Raw genomic sequence first — 23797 nt, 5'->3', positions numbered from 1 at the left:
ATGATGAAAGCCACTTAACACTGCCCGAACAGATAACGCCAAAGCACAGGGAAGTGTGTAAACATCATCTAAACACTGTAAAAAAAAAACATCTATAAAAACATTCATCCTCTCATTATGTACATTACAGTTACAGTATAGCTTATGTAAAGAAAAGTACAGTGCATTATGAAACCCCAAACCGGTATATCTCAAGATTGCTGCACAAATTACAGCCTAGATACATTTGATTTGAAGGTTTGATCAGTTTAACCCCTTTGTCAGTGATGCGTTCATTCCGTGGGAGGTGAGGATTCAAATGAGTCCTATTAGTAAGCTTTTCCCTCCACTGTATCAGGGGAGGATTACATCACCGTTTTGTTAGTGGCATGACAGAATCAGAGAGTCACGCAGGGGCAGGACGGGCTGCTGGGTTTCAGTGTGTCAGCTCGTTTGGAGACTCGGTAGTGCATCCACATTTGGGCCTTAGTAAGTCTTTGTGACACATGGAGTTAGTCAGACAAACAGTTCCGACCGGGAAAAAAACACATTTAACCCCTCTTCCTTCGGTCTTTCACTCGTTGCACAATTTATCCGCAGCATCCGACTCTCCTGCATCCACTGCTTTTTAGTGCAAATGATGTGAGCCCGTCTCTTTTCTTCACACACGGTCCTAAAGGCACCATCTAAATCAGATAGAAATATGCAGATGAGGTTTCATAAAAGTAACAGATTTATAAAAAAAATCATGACCGCAATTAATAATGTGTAATCAGCACTCTCAGAGTCTAAAAAAAATACATCATTGTCCACATAGTTTCTATACTGTTAATGTAGTTAACTGCGTGCATTAAGCATCCACCTCACTCATTCAAATATATATGTATATTTTTTTTATCCCAAACGTTTTAACCAGGAAATCATGCGTCTCTTATGCAACAGAAACCATGGCCAATGTATAGATTTAGAACATTTTAAGATAAACAGAACAGCAAAGAAAAAAGACAGGAGTTACAGATGAAAACCACAACATTGGCCACTCCAAACTTCCTCATGAAATATTTATTGAATGTGATTGATCGCCATAGTAGAGTCATTTAAAACTTTGGGAAGTGAAAAGTAGTCGAGTATCAAACTATAGGTAATTGAAGGGAAAAATGTAGTTTGCAGGCTGCATAACATGTTTCATAACAAATAAAACAAAATAAGTGGTTACATTAACAACTGTTGGGCACCTGGAGTTCATGTTGTGTTGAATTAAATGTATATGAAACACTCTTTTAAAACACATTTACATTTTTTGCCAGTTTTTCCAAAAAAGGACAAACAACATAAAACTCACAGATGGGCGCCGAAGAAAAAACTTGTGTCTAAAGTACCTGCAGGGTTAACAGGTGAATCTGCAATTCTATTTAAAATTGTCGTATAAAATTAATCCCGCGCTTTCTGGTGTTCAAAGTTATTTTAACACGGCGCAGGAAATATATGTAACTGCTATTTGATCAGCATTGGGCAATTTCCCTTATAAAAGTATGCGGTCATAGCTAACTCACATCAATAACACTACGCTCGCGCAGGTGACGTGACACTATTTACTCACCTGTTGCTGCTGTTGCCGCTTCGCGCCCTACAAGTGTCTCCTCGTGACGAAGAGCACGAGCACGGTGAGGCGGATTGCGGTGCACAGGAAGCTCTTAAAGTGACCTCTCGCGGTCACCACCACCGACCCCCTGTCCCCGCAGCTGTAACCGCCGTCCGTCTCCCCGGCCGACCAGCTGCTCTCCAGCTGGTCCCCGATCCTCCGCAGACGCGACGCGAGCACCTGAGTCACGGAGCACGGCGAGGGTCTGCGGGCGCTGCAGCTGGAGTCTCCCGGCAGGAGCAGAGGCTGCTCTATCGGCAGCCAACACATCTTCTCTCACTCAACGACCAGCTGTGTGTTCTTGACTCTTTTCTCTTGAAGTCTTGGGGATATATGACCCTCCTTCTCTTCCCTCATCAAACCTTAAGTGTGTTTGCCCTCCCTCTCTTTCCCTCTCTCCCTCTCTCGCTACTGTATTATTCATCACAGTGTCACATGGTGTGGGGTTTACATCATCTTTTCCCAAAAGAGAGATGCAATTGTTAACTGAATCTCTCATGTCTGGTTTGATCTGAGGAGTCTTTTGTTGTTCTGGCACATTGTGTTCTTTTGTCTGTTTTTAAATTTTTATTTTGTATTATTATCAAATATGACAATCCCATCGACATGGAACATTACGTGTCTTTCTTAATAGTCACAACAATTACCAATAGTGGTCGCAAAAACTGAGAACTGCCGCGTCCATAATAAAACTGCGGAATTAAAAACATGCGGAACTTATGTACCGCAGCGTCGTGTCCCTCCTCGGACTGTTTATAGAGGAGGACGTTGTGCTTGTTTTGCGCCGGTGCCGAACTGTGGCTTCCCTCGATAGTTTTACACAAGAAAAACATGCAAGATACACCGCTTTCTAACACTGTCATGTTGTATTTTGTCAGCGATGTTTGAAAAAATATGGCCGACGAACTTGCTGCGTTCAGGGAGTGTTGGAAACGAGAATTAACGAGTAAAAAAGAGGAGCAGCGACTTGTTTCTGCTGCTTCCCCCTCCAGGAGTACTCCTGGTCAGTCTGGTCACAGAGACTCGAAAAATAGATATTTTGAAGACTTAAAAAATCCCAGCAAAGGGCAGAGTGAGGCCTGCAGTCCTTCAAAATCAGCTGGTTGCACTGAGGATGAGGGACGTGTTGGTGGAGGAAGTGGGGAGGCTGAAGCAGAGTCAGAGGATCAACCTGAGTATGTGTCCATTGCACGTAGTTTGCTGGATGGGAGGACTAGTCCATTGCTGGACAGGATTCAGGAAGAGAGGAGCAGGAGGAAGAGACAGTATCATAATATGACAGATGTCTGCAGGGCGTCCCTGCAACAGCAACAGCAGCCTCAGAGAAAGGCCAAGAAAGACAAGGAGCTGGTGGAGCAACTCATTCAGGATCTGGTATGATAATGATAATGATAATGATGAAGAGGATGGACAGTAGATATTATCGGCTGATATCGGCCTATCACAGATATAGTGATATTGGTGTGGATGTTGTCCGATATGTGCCGATATTTTTTTTATATTATATAGGCAGCATTTTATGTATGTTTGATCCTTTTTCTTAACTCAGGTTTAATATATATTTACATATGTTTTTTTGTTGTATGTTTTTAATTAAAAGTTATTTGTAATTACTAAATTCCCAGGGAAGTTTACTTTTTTAGTTCACTGATTTCATTTTCCCATTTCATGTCTCCATTAAGTGTTTTTTAATAACCACATTTGAGGTATCATTGCAAAAAATGTGTGTTTATGTATAAGATTATCGGCCGATAGCCTATATCAATATGGGAATTTTTTTACTCCCTAATCTTGGTATCGGCATCAGCTCCAAAAATCCAGTATCGGTCAGGCCTTAGACGGTACCATCATCATAATCAGCTCAATGAATGATGTCTGTTTTTTATTATCATCTCTGTTGCAGAATGAGGTGAATGACATTCCCTTCTTTGATATTGAGTTGCCATATGAGTTGGCCCTGAAGATATTCCAGTATCTCAACTGTACCGAGCTAGGTCGATGTGCCCAGGTAAGTGGATGTGGTAAAACTACTCTAGTGTGTCTGCAAAAAGCAAAGAATAAGCCTCACCTCAAATCGATTGCCATAGATTCACCTTATTTTGTACATGATAAGGTATTAAACTAACAGCTCTAGATCAGCGGTTCCCAACTTTGCAGCGGTGTGGGGGGGGGGGGGGGGGGGGGGGGTGATTTATGAGTAAAAGTAAAAAGTAGGTAAAAGTAATTTTGCAAACTTTTCCCTATTATCTGTTTTTTCTTCTAAAATACTGGATCTTTCTAACTCTTCAGCCCTCTAGAAGTTGTCAGATATTTTCTTGATTAATTGTTTGGTCTTTAGGATAACTCACAATTTCCAAAAGCCCCAGTCAACATCTTCAGATCGCTTGTTTTTTTCCTTTCAATAGTCTAAAGTTCAAAGATATTAAATTTGCTATCACATAAAATAAGAAAAGCGGCAAATCCTCACATTTGAGAAGCTGGAACCAGACAATGTTTGGCATTTTTGCTTGAAAAATTACATCAATAATTAACTGTTGGAACCACTGCTTTAGACCAACAGTTTCAGGCTGCACAAATGAGTTTTGATAGAAATATTCTTGTGCAAATTAAACGACAAATAAAAACTCCTAAATAGCAGAAAACCTGCACTACAGCAATAAAAAAATACTTTTATTGTCTCTCTTATCCCTTTAGTATCCTTTCCTGTAAAGTGATCACACTGTGTGCAGCTTGCTGATAATCATGTTTGAGAGTTCTTTTGTAGTGAAGTCCTTTAAATTTAATTTACCACACATTTCCCCCCGACATGCAGAATTGCTTAGAGCAGCTTTAATACCAAATGTAATCTTAAACTGGTATAGATTAATAAATGACATTCTGTGCGGCAGACTTACTGCACATGTTGCACGGAGTCCATTTGGCAGCCAGCCGGGCTCGTTAAGCACAAACAAATTAAGTGATGCAAGCTTGTAATGTATGCTGACTCAATCCTCACAGTTACACTGTCCAATCTCCTCCCAGGTGAGCAGGGCATGGAGAGTCCTTGCAGAGGACAGCGTTCTGTGGTTCAAGATGTGTGTGGGGGAAGGCTACCATCAGGATGCCAGCGTGGCTGACTCCCCCTGCTGGAAGAGCACGCTGAGAGACTGCAGGAACTCGGCCAAAACTGTGCGCTCCAACTGGAAGGTGGGCATGATCGGTGATGTGACTGTGGTGAATCAGAATCACTAAGTTCCCTAAAATACAGTGCCTGTATATCAGGTTTTTCTGGGTAAAAATTGGTGCAGTACAATGGAAAAACAAAATTGGATCTTAACATAATGGCAGGTCTAAATTCTCACAATGGAAAATGCTATCTTCTTCTTATCAAATTAGTGATCTGCCTGCCAGTTGTAAGGTAACATATTTGTAATATGGGTTAAACACTTATTTTCCGTCTAGAATCGAGTGGGATCCATCAGTCAGCTGCAGTTCGAGCTGGGGAAGGTGTTGTGTGACGTCAGCTCCTGTGACAACTTTGTCTTGGCCGGGTGAGTTTTCTGACATCTGATGTTTACTGAATGAAGCTGTTAACTGCTATCGTCCTCTGAATTCATCTGTTTTCTGTGTCATTCTTTGGTTTTATGTCTCCTGATAATAAATGTCGGCATATTAATAACACTTGTGATTGATGACTAGATGTTTAATGAAAAATATGTCACATTTATATATATATCCATGACAACCACAAGGTAGGTTGTTCTGAGAAAGTATGAATTTTAAGTTTCTAGCAGCTGCAAAAGTGGTAATAATTGATAAAAAAAAAGTTAGTGTAGAAGCATTTGGATCAACACACAAAGAAAATTGCAGCAGCTGCAGAAATACATCTATCAACACAAAGTTGAGAGGAAAACCTTCGGGTCTCGTGCAAGAAGCGCTTGTACAAACAGATTTGTTCTAAAAACGGAGGTATGAGTGATTTAAGAACATTAAGAATTTTTTTCTTAACTACGAACGAAATTTACGACCACGAGTCATGAATAGATCATCTCTGCCTTTCTTCTCTGGGGAGAAACACTTGTTTGACTTACAATTAAAACGTCCTAATCTGAATTATTTTGAGTTTAAATATGATACCAAAATTAACAAAAATGTAACATATAAATAACACAAACTTGATGCAAAATTTATGTTCCGTTAACCATATTTTCATCATCATGGCTGCCAATTTATTTAAAAGGTTTTTAGATTTGTCATATTTTGTTGCAGTGTTTTTACTCTTTGGGATCTTTGCAGAACTTGGAGCCTTATATGGTAATTCTAAGGGTGTGGAATACGCTACTGATCACATCTCATGAGCACCGTTAAGAGAGTTTGTTGAATTCCACCTTGTCTTATTTGTGCAAGAACAAATATAAGAGAAGAAAAAAAACATTGATGCACGAGGCCCATTCATTCGGTACAGTGTCCAGTGTTTGATTCACACACATTATTATTTTAAACAGAGTTTCTTGAATATTCCTTCCAAGGGATAAAATATGCAAAAATCCTGTTTCCAAGTTTTTTTACTTAAAAAAAAACAACTTCTATTATAGGGTTTAATGAAACACTGTTGTCCTAAATAATCTGTTAAATTGGAAAAAGTATTGAATTGAAAAAAATATTTTTGACAGGCAGATCTTTATTTCTCAAAAAGTAAGATTGTCAGGTAAGGATAGAGCGATATTTGTGAACATGGTCATGAGTAACCTTCTCCAAACACCTTATTTGGTTACAAACCCCAATTTAAACATTTCCAGATGTCTGGAGAAGGACAGTTTTTTAAGCTATAAGCTTGTCAACGTTTTCAGGCAACAGTTGAGACATCAGAAAGTGTCAGTAGATGACGGTTGTCTGGTTTTTTTTATGCAAACAAAAGTTAGCACCTTATGGGAGTCCACAATGTATACGGTCACATTTTACTCTCCCACAACATATTGTTACACCCTTACTAAAGGCAACAGTTGGTGAGGGAGGGGTATAGAGATGTGCTGTATGCGCTCTGAAACGACAGAGCTGAGACAGTGATAGATTGTGAGGGCCCAGACCGACCTGATGGACCGCCCGTGAGGAGGTGTGCAGGGTCTCTAGGGGAATACTGTGATTAGATTCCCATCAGTCCCGCTGCGTCTCACTGGAGACAACGGTGTGTTTGTATGTTTTCATGTGAGCAGACGTAGGACACATTGTGCCAAAACAGTCTAGAGATGAAATAAAGCACTTTGCAACATGTGAGCATACTCTTAAATCCTTCTTTTTATATATATATATATACCATAGCTATTAACAAATTTACAACATCAATACTTTTCCCATTATTGGTTCTTTAGGGGTAATTCAGCTAAGTGAAAGTATTTGGATTTGTTTAACTAGAAAAGAATCAATAGCAATTAAGAGAAATCAAGAATGATTCAATTGCATCCACAAAATCTTATTAGAAAACAACTGGAATGAGATTTTGGCTCATGGGAGGCAACAGGAGACATTGTCTCATTAACCCGACATGTCTTGGAGTCGCACGGTTGACATACAGGCCGAGTCTGGTGAGACCTCGCATGAAGATCGCAGTAATCAGTGCACAAAAGTTTTCTGTACGCAAAAGTTTGAACAAATTACTTGGATGAGATTCAGCATCATCATCCTGTCGATAGTTGGCACTGAGGAGATGTACTAATTAAGTGAAAGTGCGTATTTCTATTGTTTACTTCCTGCCAAACCCTGCTATGGCAAACACACACACACACACACACACACACACACACACACACACACACACACAGGCACAAGCACATGTACACCCTCTGTCACACTCACTGTCACTGTGTCACACACTCTCGCTGCGAGGCGGATACTTGCTCAGACATGATGGTATCTGTGGAGGTGGTAACGCTAGCAGTTTGTCGTCTCCTGCAGCGAGAGCTCACTGACTCGGGCGAAGAAGAGCAAAGGGAAAGAGAGAGGGGGGGCGGGGGGGAGGTCGAGAACAGAACAGAAGCCTGTTGAGTTCAAGGGGGTGACTTTGTTGTTACTTGTGTCTGGGAGATAAAGACAGTGTTTTCTCACTAAAGGGGGAAAAAACACAGGATGAGGTGATGTTATACCAGAGCAGGAGAAGGTCACGGTCTAGCCTGCTGAATGGTGCAGGATACAATTTGATTGTGAGGGTGCAACATGTAGTATTTTTAAGATTGATCACATATTTTATGAGGCAATCATATAATTAATGCAAACTTGAAGAGACTGGTGACCTCTGTTGACCTCTGTTGACCTCTGCTGGTTTGCCGCGTTGTAAAAGAGTCTGTTGGTTTGCTTGAAGGCAGAGAAAGCGGCTGCTCTGTGGCCATCAGGTGAACAGTTCAGCTCACACAAATGAAAACAGAGTAAAAACGTTTTGTTTTTTGTAATATCAAGTCGAGGAAAAGAGCGAGGCTGATGGAAGAATCCCAGTTCTTTTAAGCTTTATCTTCATTTTAAAGAGAGAGAGAGAAAAACAATGTCTAAAGAAGCAATGATTGTCTTTGCAACAAGAGTAAAGCTGCAACTAATGTGATTATATTCATTATCGATTATCTGCTGATTATGTTCCCGATTGATCGACTGATTGTTTTGTCTGTAAAACGTCACAGTTCTCCAGGGCCGAAGGTGACGTCTTCAAATGTCTTGTTTTGTCCGACCAACAGTCCAGAACCAAAAGATATTCAGTTAACTATCATGTATGACGAAGAAACATATTAAATCATCACCTTTTTAGAAGCTGAAACCAGCAAAGTTTTTGCGTTTTAGTTTAAAATATGACCGAAACGATTATTCATTTATCAAAATAGCTGCCGATTAATTTTCTGTTAATCAAGTAATCAATTAATCGACCAATACTTTCAGCTCAAGACAGGACTTTTGAGAAACAAGGCTATTAATGTGAGGTAGAAGGTTCCAGTTGTCTAAACTTCTGCTGAAACCGATTGTCGATTACTCAGTTTGTCAATCGACAGGAAATTAATTTGTCGTTGTCATGCAAAATGCACACGTTCCCTGGTTACAGCTTCTCAAACCTGATAGTTTGCTACATTTCTCTGTTTTATATTATTGCAAATTTGGACTGTTGGTTAAACAAAACAACATGCTATAACATGAATACCTCACATTGACTTTTAGGAAATTGTGAGTGGCTTTTTTTAAAACTTTTATTTAACTTTTGATTAACCAATATGGCAATAATTATCAGTTACAGACCTGATCTCAACTATGGTCTTAACTGTTAACAGTAATAATACCAAGGTGGTATATATTCATGTGTAAAGCTGCTAAATGTTGCAACATTAAAGAAAATGAAAAATCCCTGCATTAAGTTACCGTTCTGTCATCTGTATAATTCATATAATTTCCTCTAAAAACATCTTTGTAATTGAGTGAATGAAGTCATACACTCAATATTTTATAACTGTACAGGAGTTCCCAGAACTGTAGAGATTTAAAGTGGGTGCATTGATGGGATAACCTTCACTTCCTGCCGTAGATCACTGTCCCTACAAGCCACTGATAGTAAAGGGTAAAATATTCACCCCTGTAATCCTCAAAAGATCATGTAACAAAGATATTAGCGAATAAAATAACAACAAGTCAGCAAAGGATGAAAGTGTGAGAGGGAGAAATGATTCAGCAGGGAGAGGGTGACACCTGACAGATTTCTCAGCCTGTGATGGAAAATGGACAACAATTCTGCTATTAAATTTGAAAGCCTTTTATTTCTTCTATGTGTGTAAATGTGACCTGTGCTTGTATGTACATCAGGTACACATCTGGTGATGTCAGGCTGTGGGATACGCTGCATTGGGACTCGGCAGCCTCCTACCTGAAGGCCAACGGTCTGTCGGCTAACACGAACCCCAGACCTCATGTTACTCATGTCCAAGTCAACAGCACAGTGGCTGCGGCTGCTTATGAAGATGGTAGGTGTGTGCACTTTCTGATGATAGAAAGGCATCAGAGTCATAAACATATTCATTATATTTCCTTATGTTATAGCCATGTTAGTGTCAGTCTGGACTAAAATATCTCATGACTATTTGATGGATTGCTGTGACATTCATGATCCTCAGAGGATGATTCTTATTGACTTTGGTGATCCTCTGACTTTTCCTCTAGCGCATCCAGCAGGTTGACATTTTTGGCTTTTAGTGAAATGTCTTCAGAAATATTGGACTATTCATCCAGTGCCATCATCTGGTCTAAATTTAATTTTTTCCAATACTGTGTGTTATGACCAAAACTAACGACATTCCCAACTGTACTTCGTTAGCATGCTAAGGTTAGCATTTAGCTCAAAACACCACCGTGCCCAAGTACAGCCTCACAGAACTGCTAGCATAGCTGTGTGTCTTGTTAAATAATCAAAATATGAATGTGGGTAATATCTAGTCTCTGAAATGATCTGAATAAAGCCTGCCTAGCTGGTTAGATGCACAACTACATCTTTTCCTCTGCTCTGCATTCTGAGTAGGGATTAAATCAGTACAGGTATTAAGGACTCAGTTACTGTGTTTCACTGTCATGGGTATAGGCTGTGTGGACCTGTGGAGCACAGAGACAGGCGGAGAGCCCATCCACCACTACCAGATTCCAGGGAGGATCCAGGCCCTGGCCCTGAGCCCCGACAGTCCCGTCCTGGGCTCTGCTGCTGGGTCAGATGTTCGACTCGACCGCGCCGATGATCGCGGCTACTGGAGGACGCTCTGCCAGGTTCAGCTACCCAAGACTGTAAGTCAGACAGTTTGATTCCTGTTGTGACGTTATAGGTTCTGGCTAGAAAGTGTACTAGGATATTCCTACTATTTAAGTAAAGTAAAGTGTGCCTCCATCTGTTCTGTATGACAGGTAGAGAGCCTGGTTTTGGTGCCAGGCAGGAAGCAGCAGTGCCCGCTGGCGGTCCTGGCAGCAGGAGAGGCCGTGTACCTGTTGGACCCTCTGGAGGAGGAGCCAAGGACGCTTCACTCAGTCTACGATCATCCCGTCACCTGTCTGGATGCTTCCGACTCCAATGTTGCATTCGGGGTGAAGCGCACTGGCTGGGCCATGCACGACGGAGGCAACAAGGTGGGTTTAGTTTCTCTGTACCGTTTCTATGAAATATTAACATGTGAGTGTTTTATCGACGTCTATTAGTGTTCAGAAAATTGCAGTGACATTGATAGACTTGTCCTCATACACAAGAGCATGTTAATTGGCTTCTCTTGACCCATCTCCTGCAGTAGAGTAAGACTTTTATATATTATAACGGTGTTTCTCAAACTTTTCTGGCCTGTTGCACCGTTTTGATCCCTTTCTTATAATCCTAGCAAATAGAGAATTGTCAGGTTGTCTTGTGAATTTGTACATTTCCTTTTATAAAAACAAATTAGTCTTGGGGGGGAAAAAAAAAAATTCGAGCCCTCACGTTTCTCTTTGTGCACCTCAAGGTTTAAGAACTCTGAATTAAACCTCTGGAAGTCCAGAAAACAAAATATTTGTGTCCACGACAACAAATAAAACTTGCAAAGAAGGGCACGCCCCGGTAGCTAACTGGTTAAAATACATGCCATATAACTAAAACGTCCGTGGTTCGAATCCAGCTGCAGATCTTTGTTGCACGTCACCCTCCATCACTCCCTTCAATTCCTGTCATCTCTGCACTGTCCCTATAATAAAGGCATAAAATGCCCCCAAAAATATATGAAATAAAATAGATTCGTAAAAAGGAGACGCAAATTGTTATGATGCACAGTGTAATAATAATAATAATAATACCCATGTAATGTTAATATTACTCTCATCTGCTAATTTATGCAGTAATTTAAGCTGAAAGTCTAAACCATATTTTTTACCATAGCTAGGAAACTAGCAATGTTATTTGAATGCTAATTGAACCACATGCTGCCATCCATTCACATATTGTGATGATGATGATCTATTCTATCTAGTCTATTGTGAATAGCACTCTAGTATGTTTACGAAATAACTATCTAGTGTTTGCGTGTTAATGGAATTGATGGAGCTGTATCAAGGCCTCTTTTGTGCTCAGTGTCATTGAAGCATCCGAGGATGACAAACAAATCTAAACAAAACCTCCTTGAATGCTGACAAACTAGACTGTAAAACCCTGGAAGTCTCTTCTAGTCGTATTGTAAGAGAAACGCTACCAACACCTTCCAAAATTGAAATGGAAGGTTTCCAATAGAGTTAACGAGGTCACTTGTACTCTCAACAGGTGCATAATGAAGAAATGGGAGATTATACAAGGTGAATAATGTGGTTTTCTCAAATGAAATGAAACATGTTTTCTTTTAGGAATACAATTGATTGAGGGGAGAGAAGCGAGAACAGAGTTTTTGATTTACAGCTGAAATACTCGTCTTACCTGTTGTCCTTGAAATGGAATAAAACTTTTTGGAGAACAGACGTCTCCTGCCTTTTAGTGTGTTTAGTTTGAATTTTAGATGCATCGCAAACAAAGATTGTTCTCGGTGTAAAAGTAAACTGGTTCTCTCGGCAGTGTGATCACTATTACTCTCTGTCCCTCTAGACCCTTGAGACCCATCAGAAATGAAAAGTATGTGTCTGTAGGGGATTTATTTATAGTAGAAATAGCTAGCCTAAATAGCGACAAGTCCTCGGTGGGCTCTGCCCTTAATTACTATAGTCTCTATGTGTACTTTGATCAACTGTTGGTCCCCAAGATGCATCTGTTTGCTTCTAATAATACTACGTTTCTAAGGCCCCTGTGCGCCTAATTGACTCTTAGACTTTACTTACAAAGTCCAAACAGCCATGAGACAAAGTATTCTGTCGGGATCAGCAAGCACCTACAGAGCAGTCATCACACTTTTCAAGTGAACTTTGTCAACTTGGCTTTCACCGATGTGCAAAGATAAAACAGAAAGCTGCATAAAAAAGTAATTATATATTTTTTTAACATAAAAAACTGATGTGGTTTACCTTTTAGAGACCGGACAAGTGGTAGCTTCAGAGCAGCAAAGTAGCACCTGAGCAGGCTTTGTGTCTGTGCAGCAATCTGTGATTGAAAGGTCTTTGGCAAAGCTGCTCCACTGACATCACCCCTATTAGAAAAGCACAGATGATACACTTTTAGCACGGCTCTCACCAACTCAGTGGCAGCACTAAAGCACCACACAGTGGAGCAAGGAGAGAGTAGCAGGGAGGGATGTCAGCCTTACCGCATCATAACACAAAGATGTTGCAATGCAAAGGCAAAAAAAAAAGGCGAGTTAGTTAATCTGTATCTGCTGTGGAATATTTCTTGTTCATAAACAATATTAGGGAAATAAATAGGTATTCCATATAAAAAAGTTTTAATAAAATATAATAATAAAAACATGTGAAAAGTAGCAGTTTTGTGATGTTTATATGAATAAATTTAAGATGAAACACAGCTCATCTTCCAGCTGAAATAATATTGTTTGTCTCCATCATTTAACAGCCGTGTCTTTCCTAGTCATTTTAAATTGGATTCATTTTAATTGCAGCACAGACGCACCAAAAGTCTCTCTAACTTTCCTGTTTCCATAGCGAGCTCAGTCCAAACTCCCCGTCTAAATTATGCCAACTCATGATTAGCATACCTCTCTCGGTAATTAAAAAATATTTTACAAATTTAATTAATCTGTCTGTCACTCTCGTCACGCTTCGAACAGCAATTTCATACTGTGAAGAAGTCAAAACATGAATCGGCTGCAACAGTTAGTGATGCCAAACATGTTTTAAGAAAACATATGCTTCATTAAAAATCTGTCACAAATGCATGGAGGTGGCATCCGAGGAAGTCTACTCAAACTTCTCACTCTGCAGAGGAGTGAAACATTTTTCATTTGCGGCATTTTAATTAAGATGAACTCAACCGCATTACCGTGTTTTTTTTGTCTACTTGAGTTAGACTCTGTAGTGATCACTGAGTTTGCTGCAGTTTTGTCACAAAGTCTGATAACTTAAAAGCACAAAAGCCGTTTTGTGTCCATGATATAGAAGATTCTGTCTCATATTTTGGCATTTGATATCGTTCAGCTCGTGGATTTGTCTTTTTAGCCTTACCCGTTTTTGTCAGTGTCGTCAGTGGGGCCTGTGTGTAATTGTGTGGTCGAAGCCAGTCTCCAGATCCTCATTACTACTCGTCTCCTTCTTGCCAGTGGACCAGGGGCACCCAGGCATCCACCCAGCTTGTGGTTGGGCATTCAACATAAGCTGGCATCTCCACTGGCAAGCTATCCATCCATTGCAGTGGACCCACCACAGAGCACAAGTGCTGTCAGAAAACCTGTCAGCCTCTCATTGCGTTAGGTTCAGAGGGCTGGATGGTTGCATGCAAAGATGAATTAATGGTTTGATGTATGTATGTATTGATGTATGTATGAAAAACGAAGGATGGTTTGAAGTATTGCCGTGGATCAAGATCAGGGTGTCAGTAACATAATGTAAAACAACCCTTTCTGGGTCAGCAATATTATCCAGATAACTCCTCTTTGAACAAGACTCAGCAGGTAGTTTCAGTCATGCAGCTCATATGGGAGGGAATATTATGTGAGTAAGTAGCAAGGTCAACACAGCAGTGATCGGGGAGTGATGATGTTAAAATCACTCCCATGTGAACGTAGAGTCAAAGCCTACAGGGGGTGGACATGGGGTTATTAAACGCTGGGAGAACGCTACATAAACCACAGCAGCAGTCGTAGCAGCAAGCGATCACTGCGGTTAAAGTGGAGTTTTCAGGTGAACAGTGCAGCCTCAATGCACGTCCCTCTTGCTAAGGATGAGTTGAATATATGTATGAATGACTGGAATTATTGTCTCAGTCAGTCCATCCATTCATGGACGGATGTAAAATGACTTGTTTTGTATTTTACTCAACCATATAATCAAGATATCTCAGTAAAATCAATTATTTTAATGTCGCAGCAACCAGCAAGTCTGTCACATGCGAGTGCAGCAGTGACTGACTGCACAAGGTCGCACGTTTTGTTACTTTTTCAGCCGCGTGGCACAGAACGTTATATGAATAGTTGATATTTGGCGTCAACAGAAGGTTCTGACCTTGTCACTCCCTTCAAGCACACAAAGCACAGCAGAGACTGCAGAGTGATGACAAAAACATCCCCCGAAAACCACATTAAATACAAAGCCTAACACCAGCCGTTAGGTAGAATCTATTATTTGTGGGTATCTCCTTGGGGCCGTTCCCCTGCTAGGCACCTAATTATACCACAAGACTGCCTCCGATCCAGAATGCAACACTCTCAAACACTTATCATAGCATCTTAAACATCCAGATAATGCTGTTCAGGAAGTTAAAATACCGATACATGGTTTCAGAGTTTTAGTTGTATCAGTGGATGATTACTTGAATTACTTAAATTGGTTTATTAGTTTGGTCAACAGCTTCTAACCACAAACCACTAATGAGCAAAGAAACACAACTTAACTGGTGTTTGTGACTAGTTTTGCTTCTTTTTCGTTCACGGAGATCCCTGTACAGCTCTACAAATACATGTCATAATACAAGGGCGGTATATTTGAAAATGAAAGTAGTATGTATAGGTGTTAGAAAGTGTTTTCTGAAGTGTGGGAAGCAACCGTAAATAAGCATCTCAGTGGAGTTATTGTAAGAAAGTTTGACACTCTGTTCTGCCCTGTTGGATTAGTCAGAAATATCAAACACCATCAAACCACAAAGCCGCCATTATTGTGCATCTGGTCGGCTAATCTCTGTTTGCTCACATGGTGTCTCCAACCAAATGTAGCTATGAATCCATATTTGTTTCAAATGTGGGTGTTTGTGAATGAAAAGACTGGGGAATTGGCCAACAGTTTGTAAGATTTCATTCAAACTAATCCCAAACAGGTGATTTACCCTCCTGCAGACAGTTGGCCCCGCATGGCACATGGTCTCCCATTCCTAGTCTATGATATGACATTCAAGATTAATCAAAAACCAAACCAGATTCAGCCAAATGTGTTCCACCGTAAGGGTAATGGCAACATAAAATATTTTCTCAAAAGTGCTGCAATAATTGCCAATTTTTTTAATCTTTTTAAAAGCTATAAATTAAATTAACCTTCCCAGTACGAGCCACCATTAGAGGTTCCTTTTGTCTGCGAGTCTCAGCGGGTCTCCAGCGAGTGCATTAACTTAACAACTCCTCTACAGTCCCGCTCATGATTATTCCTGCTCAAAACACACTGCTGAACTCTCTAAACAGACCCTAACATCATCACAGAACGGCTCATTTGCCTCCCTCAGCGATATTTCTTCATTTTAGTGGGCGAGGTAGACAGATATTTATTAAAAAAATATCTTCCTGAAACTGTAATGATTCATCGAGAACAGCAGGCTGAACCTAATTTCTGTGCCATCCTCCCTCTTTCTACACTCGTCCCCCCCCCCCTCTCTCTCTCTCCTCCATTGTCCAAATCCTATCAAGCTGTCATTTCAAAGTCCGGTGTGATTTGGGCTTTGCCCCGGGGTGGTGCACAATTAAAGCTCTGCTTGGCCCAAATAAGGGACACACAAAAACTGCTGGCAGCCTCTCAAGGCTTACATCATTCAGCTCTTTTTTTTTTCCTTCAAACTTTATCTTTGTGGCTCTCTCTCTCTCTCTCTCTCTCTCTCTCTCTCTTTCTCTCCCTCTCCCTCCTTGGTTTAATTTCTTTATCGTTTTAATTATTCAAAGAAAATTGTGCGTGGCAGTTATCCTGTTTGTTCTCATTTGGATGAGAAAACACCAGCTACTAATTGACCAATTAGGCCAGCTCCAGATGACATCATCGTAACTTGTATGAAGAAAGTTTGCTGCAGCCACCGAGCCTGAGGCAGTGGTGTGCATCTTGGTCATGTAGTATGTAGTATGCCCATAGGTTGATTTATTTATGTTTTTTCCCCTCCAGCTTTAACATTTAAGTGCTGCTATGATTTTAATTAACTGGCATGGCTGCAGCTAGTTGTGTTTGTCTATTATACAATTATTATATATTAATTAATATCAAATTCAATTTCCTGAAATTGTCCTCATACTTTCTTACTGCACTTTGCATCATACTACACCAAACTAATGAACTAAAGTGTAGTGTGTTCAATATTTCATAACATGGATGCATATGTGTTATGTTATGTTATCACGTTTCAGATCCACGTCTACAGCGTAGAGACGGGAAAACCGACAGTTTGCGTCGGCAACTCACCGGGAGATTTCACTTGCATCAATCTGAGAGACAGCCCCCCTCACCTGCTGGTGTGTGGCAACAAAGATAGGAGGTAGGACGCACTTTCACACACATATTGTGCATAAGAACAGAATCACCCAATGCTGACGCTCTCGATTTATTTGAACATCACAATTTTATGTCTTTGGCTCCATCGCTTGAAACTGAGCAAATAACTGAAAGGAGAGCCTGTTACTTAGTTTTCCCACAATGACACTTGATGAAGAATGCAACACTGAGGCTATTTGCACTGGGAACCAGGTGTTAAGAAAGTGTGTGACTCCATTCAATAAAAGCTTGATGAAAAGAGAAGATAGAGGCATTGAAATACTTCTATTCTTTGTCTTAAATAGAGATGTTGTCTGTCTCTCTCCTCCATTACCTGAGATGGTAAAGAAGAAGAAGAGAATCTCTCCTTCTTTATCCCATCCATCCATACATGTACTCACACATGGGCGTACACACACACTTCCCACATCGCTAACCTGGCTCTCCAGATGAGGAAAAAGACACACAAAAGAGCCATTCTCATCTATTCTCCACTTGTTAGCGGGTGCTGCGGTGCATGAGCTGGCAGGAAACGAAAAATCCCTGGCGCGTCCTCATCCAAAGCTGCCCCCGCTGTTTCTATTCAGCACCAATCCATCTGGCTGTTAAGTAGTTGGCTTAAATCGAATGACAGACCACATCATATTGTTTATGTCCTGTTGTTTTCTCTTTTTACTAGTGATGAATCGTAGCAACCGTACAAAAAAACCCCAAAATGCTCAGTTTTTGTCAAGTGCCAAAAGAAAATGTTCAACATTGTTTTGTTTCTGAAAGAAATAATTCAACAGCAGCTTTTGAATGAAGCATTCAAATGCTTGTTTTCTTGCCAAAGCATTGGTAAGAGTCTTTATCCAATTCTTTTCTGCTTTACTTTTGGTCTTTGCTTTCTGGTAGATGTGTAGTTTTGTTCAGACACACACACACACACATACCCCCCAGCTTGGCTCTTCCACTTTGGCCCCAGCTGATGCAGCGCACAGTAGAGAACAAATGGAAATGGGGGAGACTGAGGGACAGTCCGCAATCTTGGCTCTAAAACAGAGTGGCTGAAGGCCAAAGCCTAATGCATCCCTTCTTTTCCTCCAAATGAGTTTTGTCCTTCTGTTTTTTGCGAGATCCAGGGAGCAAATGAGGGGTCTTGGTAAGGGCTGTCTGGAAGAATGCCACATCTGTACAAATGGGAAAAACGTGGGCAAAGAGCAAAACTGGATAGAGTAAGAGTGAGGGAAGAAACAGTGAGTGCCATACCTGTGGCTATTGGTCACTTTGCATTACGCAGGGCTACACTTTTTGAGTCCAGCCTCAAGACCACTTTGCTGACATTACTTGACTTTTACCTGCTTATTTAAAAACTTCAAGCGTGTTCAAGGTGATTTGTAGCCATGCTATAGCGGTGTGGCTCTAGGGACGGCAGTGATGGTCAGTCAGATGGTTGGTTGTCTGTCTGCCACTGTTCGATGGATTGCCATGGGATTTTGTATATATATTAATGGTCCCCAGAGGATGATTCTCTGAATTTTCCTCTAGTGCCACCACAACAGTTTTGGTTTTTAGTGAAATGTCTCAACCAACTGGATGGATTGCCAGGAAATTGAGTACAGATATCCATGGTGCCCAGTGGATGAATTCTTATAATTTTGACTTTTCATCTAGTGCCTTCAGCAGGTTGAATTTTTCACGTCTACAGAGAAATATCTCAATATGGATGGCACTAAATTTGTTACAGATGTTCATGGTTCCCAGATGATGAATCCCACCTGACTTTTGAGATTGATATTTGTGATTTTGAGTGAAATGTCTTGACAACTATTGGATTGATTGCAGTGAAATTTGGTACAGACATTAATGTCCCCCTCAGGATGAATTATTTGTTGTTGATGAATTGATCCCTTAACTTTTCACCTAGCATCATCGTGTTAAAATTAATGTGAGGATGTCATTTGTGGACTTCAGTTCTGCATTTAATACAGTCATCCCCCATAAACCGGTCAGTAAACTGAACACTCTGGGCCTTGGTTCCTCTCTGTGCTCATGGGTCATGAACTTCCTTAGAGATCAACCACAGCAAGTCAGAGTTAGTAAGCACGTCTCCACCCATCATCCACAAAAACAAAAGAGATGATCATAGACTACGGAAGAACTAAGGACAGAGTACACCTTCCCCTTCACATACATGGAGAAGTAGTGGAAAGTGTGTAAAACCTTAAGTTCCTTGGAGTCACCACATCAAAACAACAAAGACTCTTCTTCCTCAGGAAGCTGAAAGAGGCCAAACTCACACAGAAACTGCTGCTGAACTTCTACAGTTGCACAGTTGAAACCATCCTGACAAACTGTGCCACAGTGCGGTAAGCCAGCTGCACAGCTGCTGAGCAAATAGAACCTGCATAACGCGGTGAAGGCAGCCCAGCGCGTTGTCGGGATGGCGCTCCCATGACTGGACACCATCTATGCCAGCAGACTTGGAAAGAAGGCAAGCAGCATAATCAGAGACACCACACTCCCCGGCCACTCCCTGCTTGACCCACTGCCGTCCGGCAAACGGTTCAGGACAATAAAAACCAGAACAGACTGAGGAACAGCTTTTACCCCAGAGATGTGGCTTTCATCACAACCCTCCCACACAACAGTGAAAAAGACACACACACATGCACACACACATACCCAAAGACTAACAAACCTGCACTAAAGTCACTTTTGCACTGCTGCTAGATCCTGGTGCTGCTTTTATTTATTAATTTGTTGTGTTATTTGTTGTTAGTTAATTGTCTTGCTTTTTCTTATTTAATTACCAGAGATAAGCCAGAGTTTTATCGTACTTCATTCATTCATTCATTAAAATTTGTTCAATAGTTTGGTTTACTTTCTCATCAGACTTAGCTGTATTTTGTGTCTAGTGCTACTTAGCTAATTTTAGCATGCTAACGCGCAAATATCAGCAAGTTAGTGTTGCCATGTGATGCATGTTAGCATTTAGCTCAACCCACCACTTTTTTTTATCCTTTTCATGTACACTGTTTTTACATCTGTTGTGGGATTTTTTTCTGGCTTCATGGTTTTATCTTCGCCTTATTTGCAATAGAGAAATATACAGTTAGTCTGAAGTGTCTGTAGAGCAGAAAACCTAGAACAAAACATAACACTCTTGTCATAGTGTGCTGAATTGGTCAAAATGTATTATTCTCAACCCTTAATGTGTCCATTAGTCTGAAAAATCAAACTTCAATCAAGCTGAAGACCACTTGTGATCATCAAATCACTGGTTTGCACCAAACATCCTCCTCTGTCTATAATGAGTAATGTCTTGTCTAACCCTCAGAAGCTAACTCTTCAGGAGTTTTCCAAGCCTCCCCCACACTTCTCTTATTAGGCAGAGCTCCTCCTGATTAATGAAGAGGAGTCTGGCTACTGACAGCTCACTGAAGACAGAGCTACCTCCAACATTAGATTTATGGTTCCCTACGGTCGACCAGTAATGTTCAGTCCTCATTGTTAAAACGTGTGCTCCCATCACGTAATGCCACTAAACAGGCAAAACTAACTGCAGACAACAAGTCCACTGTGCCAAATTACACATTTAACTCTGATTCTTTTAAAAAAAAAAAAATTGGAAGTGGAAATGAAATCTGTCTGAGTCCCTAAAGTAAATTTGATTATGGTAATGAAGTCTTGGAGGAAGGTTGAGTCTGGATGGAGTCATGTGCTGGATGCTTTCAGCTGCAATAAAGCCACAATGACAACAGATGGAGCTGAGGGTCCCTTGGGCTCGTGATGCTCATGAAACCCACCAAGCAAAAATCCTGCTCATATTGCCTCTTATTTGCAAAAAAAATACTGGTATAATATTAATAATAATGAATGAGAGCATTAATACTCATATCAAAGTAGGATTTATAAATCACTTTAACACAAAAATAAATCTCTGAGTACAAATAATTAACACATAGATTATAAATAATGATACAGTGAAACAAACCTACACATTAGATTGAGAGGTGGGCAAACTCAAAAACAGTACATCAAATTAAGTCTTTACTTGATTGACTGTATTAAAAAAAAAAAAGTCAGTTTTGTGCCACTTTGTGAATTATATGAAGATAGTTTCTGTCTATTTTCATGTAAGTTCTTTTGTGGAGGTACGACTAATGTTCTGTACTACACAACAACATTTACATTGCTTCTTTTTATAACTCACATACATAATATACATAACAATGTGTTTTGTATGTATGTATATCTACAGCTCTAAAGTTATAGTGAGCAAGTTAAATAGCTCAGACACTTTGGATGTTCTGCATTATTATCATAGCTTTATCATAGCGCATACAGTGCTATTTTTAATACTGTTTAAATTCATTTTGTCTGTCACAGTATGTTTGCTTACCTGTTGTTATCATTCATATTTATATTCTTCGGTGTTTAAAATAACCTGATTTATCTGCTCTAATTTATAATCTATTGTACAGGTTTTGTTTTTTTTCCTTTTCTTCGTATCTGCTGGTATAAAAAAAAACAATTGAGCCGTCATCAAATTATCTAATACACCAAAGGTTCCACATTTAATTGGTTTTGGGTTTGTATTTGTTACATTTATATTGTTACCACACCTAAACATTTTCCTTTATTATCAATTTATGTATTACTTAAATGATAAACTTTGCCTAGTGTTTGATAGTAGAAATAATGTTGGTTGAGCCCGGGGCAAATAAAGCAGGAACTAAAGCACGCGACGGCAACATCTGCGTCAGTTTTTATTTATCTTTGGTCTCTCGGCTGGATGTAGAAAAGTTCTCTTTTTCTTGAAAGTTGTGAATAGTGTCCTTTTTGTCTGTAAATGAATGCACTCTTTCATGTACTCTCTCTTGTGTGGTCTTGGTATGAGTCCTACGTCTCTGTTAGCAGGAAGTGAAATCCAGATTTACCATGCTCCGCTGGAAATAAGTGATGCTATTGTATTGGCTTCAGTTATTATTCTAAGTCACTCTGGAGTGTTGGATAAATCCACAAAAAGGATATTCAAATTTAAAACTTAAAATCACCTTGTTACATTAAAACAAACATGTTTCTTTGTCGACCAACCTAATTAATATGAAGCGAGACTTTCTCAATTACTTTCTTAGTGTAATAACAACATTTGTTGTTCTCTGATTCAGGGTGAGGGTGTTTGACCTACGAAGCGGCTCCTCTGTGGCATCTCTGTACGCCCACCACTTGGGCGTCACCTCGGTGCAGGCGGACGATTGGAAGATCGTGAGCGGCGGAGAGGAAGGATTAGTGTGCGTGTGGGAGACAAGGATGGGAGCTAAACTGTGGGAGATGCACAACAGGTGGGAGGATATACAAACTGTCAGCAACACTTCAAAAAGTTGCATGTCTGTTGTCTATCAGATTTCAAAGATGGCACATCTTTTTTGTTTTTTTTTGTCGCTGGGCTCCCGCTGTTTGTTAGTAACACATGTGGTATGTGTCTCTGAGATGAGTGTTAATTAAATTATTGAAAGTCCCAAAGATAAGACAGGTGAATGATGTGTTTATTTCATCACAACACTGAGAAAGTTCTCCCATTTTGTAATTACAAATGTGTTTTTTTAAATCTTTACATGGACTTCAAGAACTATTTGTAGAGAAAGACTGACACACACAAGTAAAAAATATGCGAGTAACAATGTAACTTATGTTTATGTGTATGTTTTTATATGTAAAGGGTTGTTTTCTGTCTTGGTTGCAGGCATCCTGTAAGGCATATACATTTCAACACCAGCACCCTGGTAACGGCCAACATCCCTGATGACAAGTCGCCGCGGGGGGCCTGCATCACAGACGATGACCTTACAGCTCACCGCAGGTCACTTAACTCCCTCCCACACTCTTCTTCTTCTTCTTTTTTTTGACCTGGATCACTCCTCCACACCCAACCCCGCCAAGCTTAGAGAGTCTCTGACTCAGAAATAAGATGGTTTCATACAAGCAAATTCAACCTTGTAATATTGTCAAAAGGAAATATATCATTGCTATTGTTAAAATAATTAGATAATAGCCTTGTTCTTACAAATTGGATAGTTGTTACGACATCTCATGCTACTTATATCACTTATCTCCCTGACAACTTGTTGCATGTGCACCCTTAATGGTTACAGGCTGCTTTGTAGGTGCAAATAAAAATTCCAAATAAATGGATTAATTCAGGAAGTTTTTAAATAATCCCACTTCCTATGTTAGATAAAGGTGCATTATGCTTTTCAACTGATTTAGAATGATCCATCTGTGCTTCATCCCCCACTCTTGCATCCAATGTAAACATTTGCTCAGTAAAGTGAAATAAGCAAGATGCTGACATGAATGTTTTCTTACTTCAGACACAGGGGAGTCATCTGCCATTACGACTTCTCTGAGGACGCGTCCTCCCAAGATCACATCCTGCCCATTTGCCGGTCTGATTACACCGAGTCTTACGGCTACAACTACAACATCGGCCTAACGGTGCCGTACGACCGGCTGTCCGGTTCCCATCCATCCCACTGAGGTGAAGTTTCCCATGCTGCAATTAGATACAGCGTATAGCTGAATGGACAGTAGAAACTTTTCACCCTTGATAAGTTTGATTCTCCAAACGGTGTCCTTTTATTTAATCATTTTATTCTCTTAGTTTCAAATCAACCTTTTTGTAAATGTAATATATGTAGGCAGTACATTATCTGCAGCTGTTGTATAGATTTTTTAATTTACAACGTTGAATTCAGCTGCCCAGATGTTACACAGACTGTAAAGATTAATGACTTTTTTAAATTGATGTTTGGCTTCCTGGATTTGAATCAGTGTCGCTGTGCAACACCACAGCAATAAAACATGTCATATTTCTACCTCATTTAT

The 23797-nt window shown here is 40.2% G+C and overlaps 1 protein-coding gene across 1 annotated transcript; it reads left to right on the top strand.

Annotated features, from left to right (window-relative positions):
• Nucleotides 1–2393: 2393 nt before the first annotated feature.
• fbxw8 (F-box and WD repeat domain containing 8) lies at nt 2394–23792 on the top strand. The gene is made up of 11 exons (XM_067570206.1): nt 2394–2995; nt 3525–3629; nt 4643–4807; nt 5063–5151; nt 9428–9585; nt 10197–10393; nt 10511–10729; nt 16804–16931; nt 22081–22254; nt 22656–22772; nt 23284–23792. Exons 1-11 carry the CDS (start codon nt 2516–2518, stop codon nt 23447–23449), a joined length of 1998 nt encoding a protein of 665 aa, XP_067426307.1. The 5' UTR covers nt 2394–2515; the 3' UTR covers nt 23450–23792.
• The last annotated feature ends 5 nt before the right edge of the window (nt 23793–23797 follow it).

Source organism: Thunnus thynnus, chromosome 2, assembly GCF_963924715.1.
Source record: "Thunnus thynnus chromosome 2, fThuThy2.1, whole genome shotgun sequence".
In the NCBI taxonomy this organism is placed as follows: Eukaryota; Metazoa; Chordata; class Actinopteri; order Scombriformes; family Scombridae; genus Thunnus; species Thunnus thynnus.
This window is presented reverse-complemented; position numbering and strand designations above follow the sequence as displayed.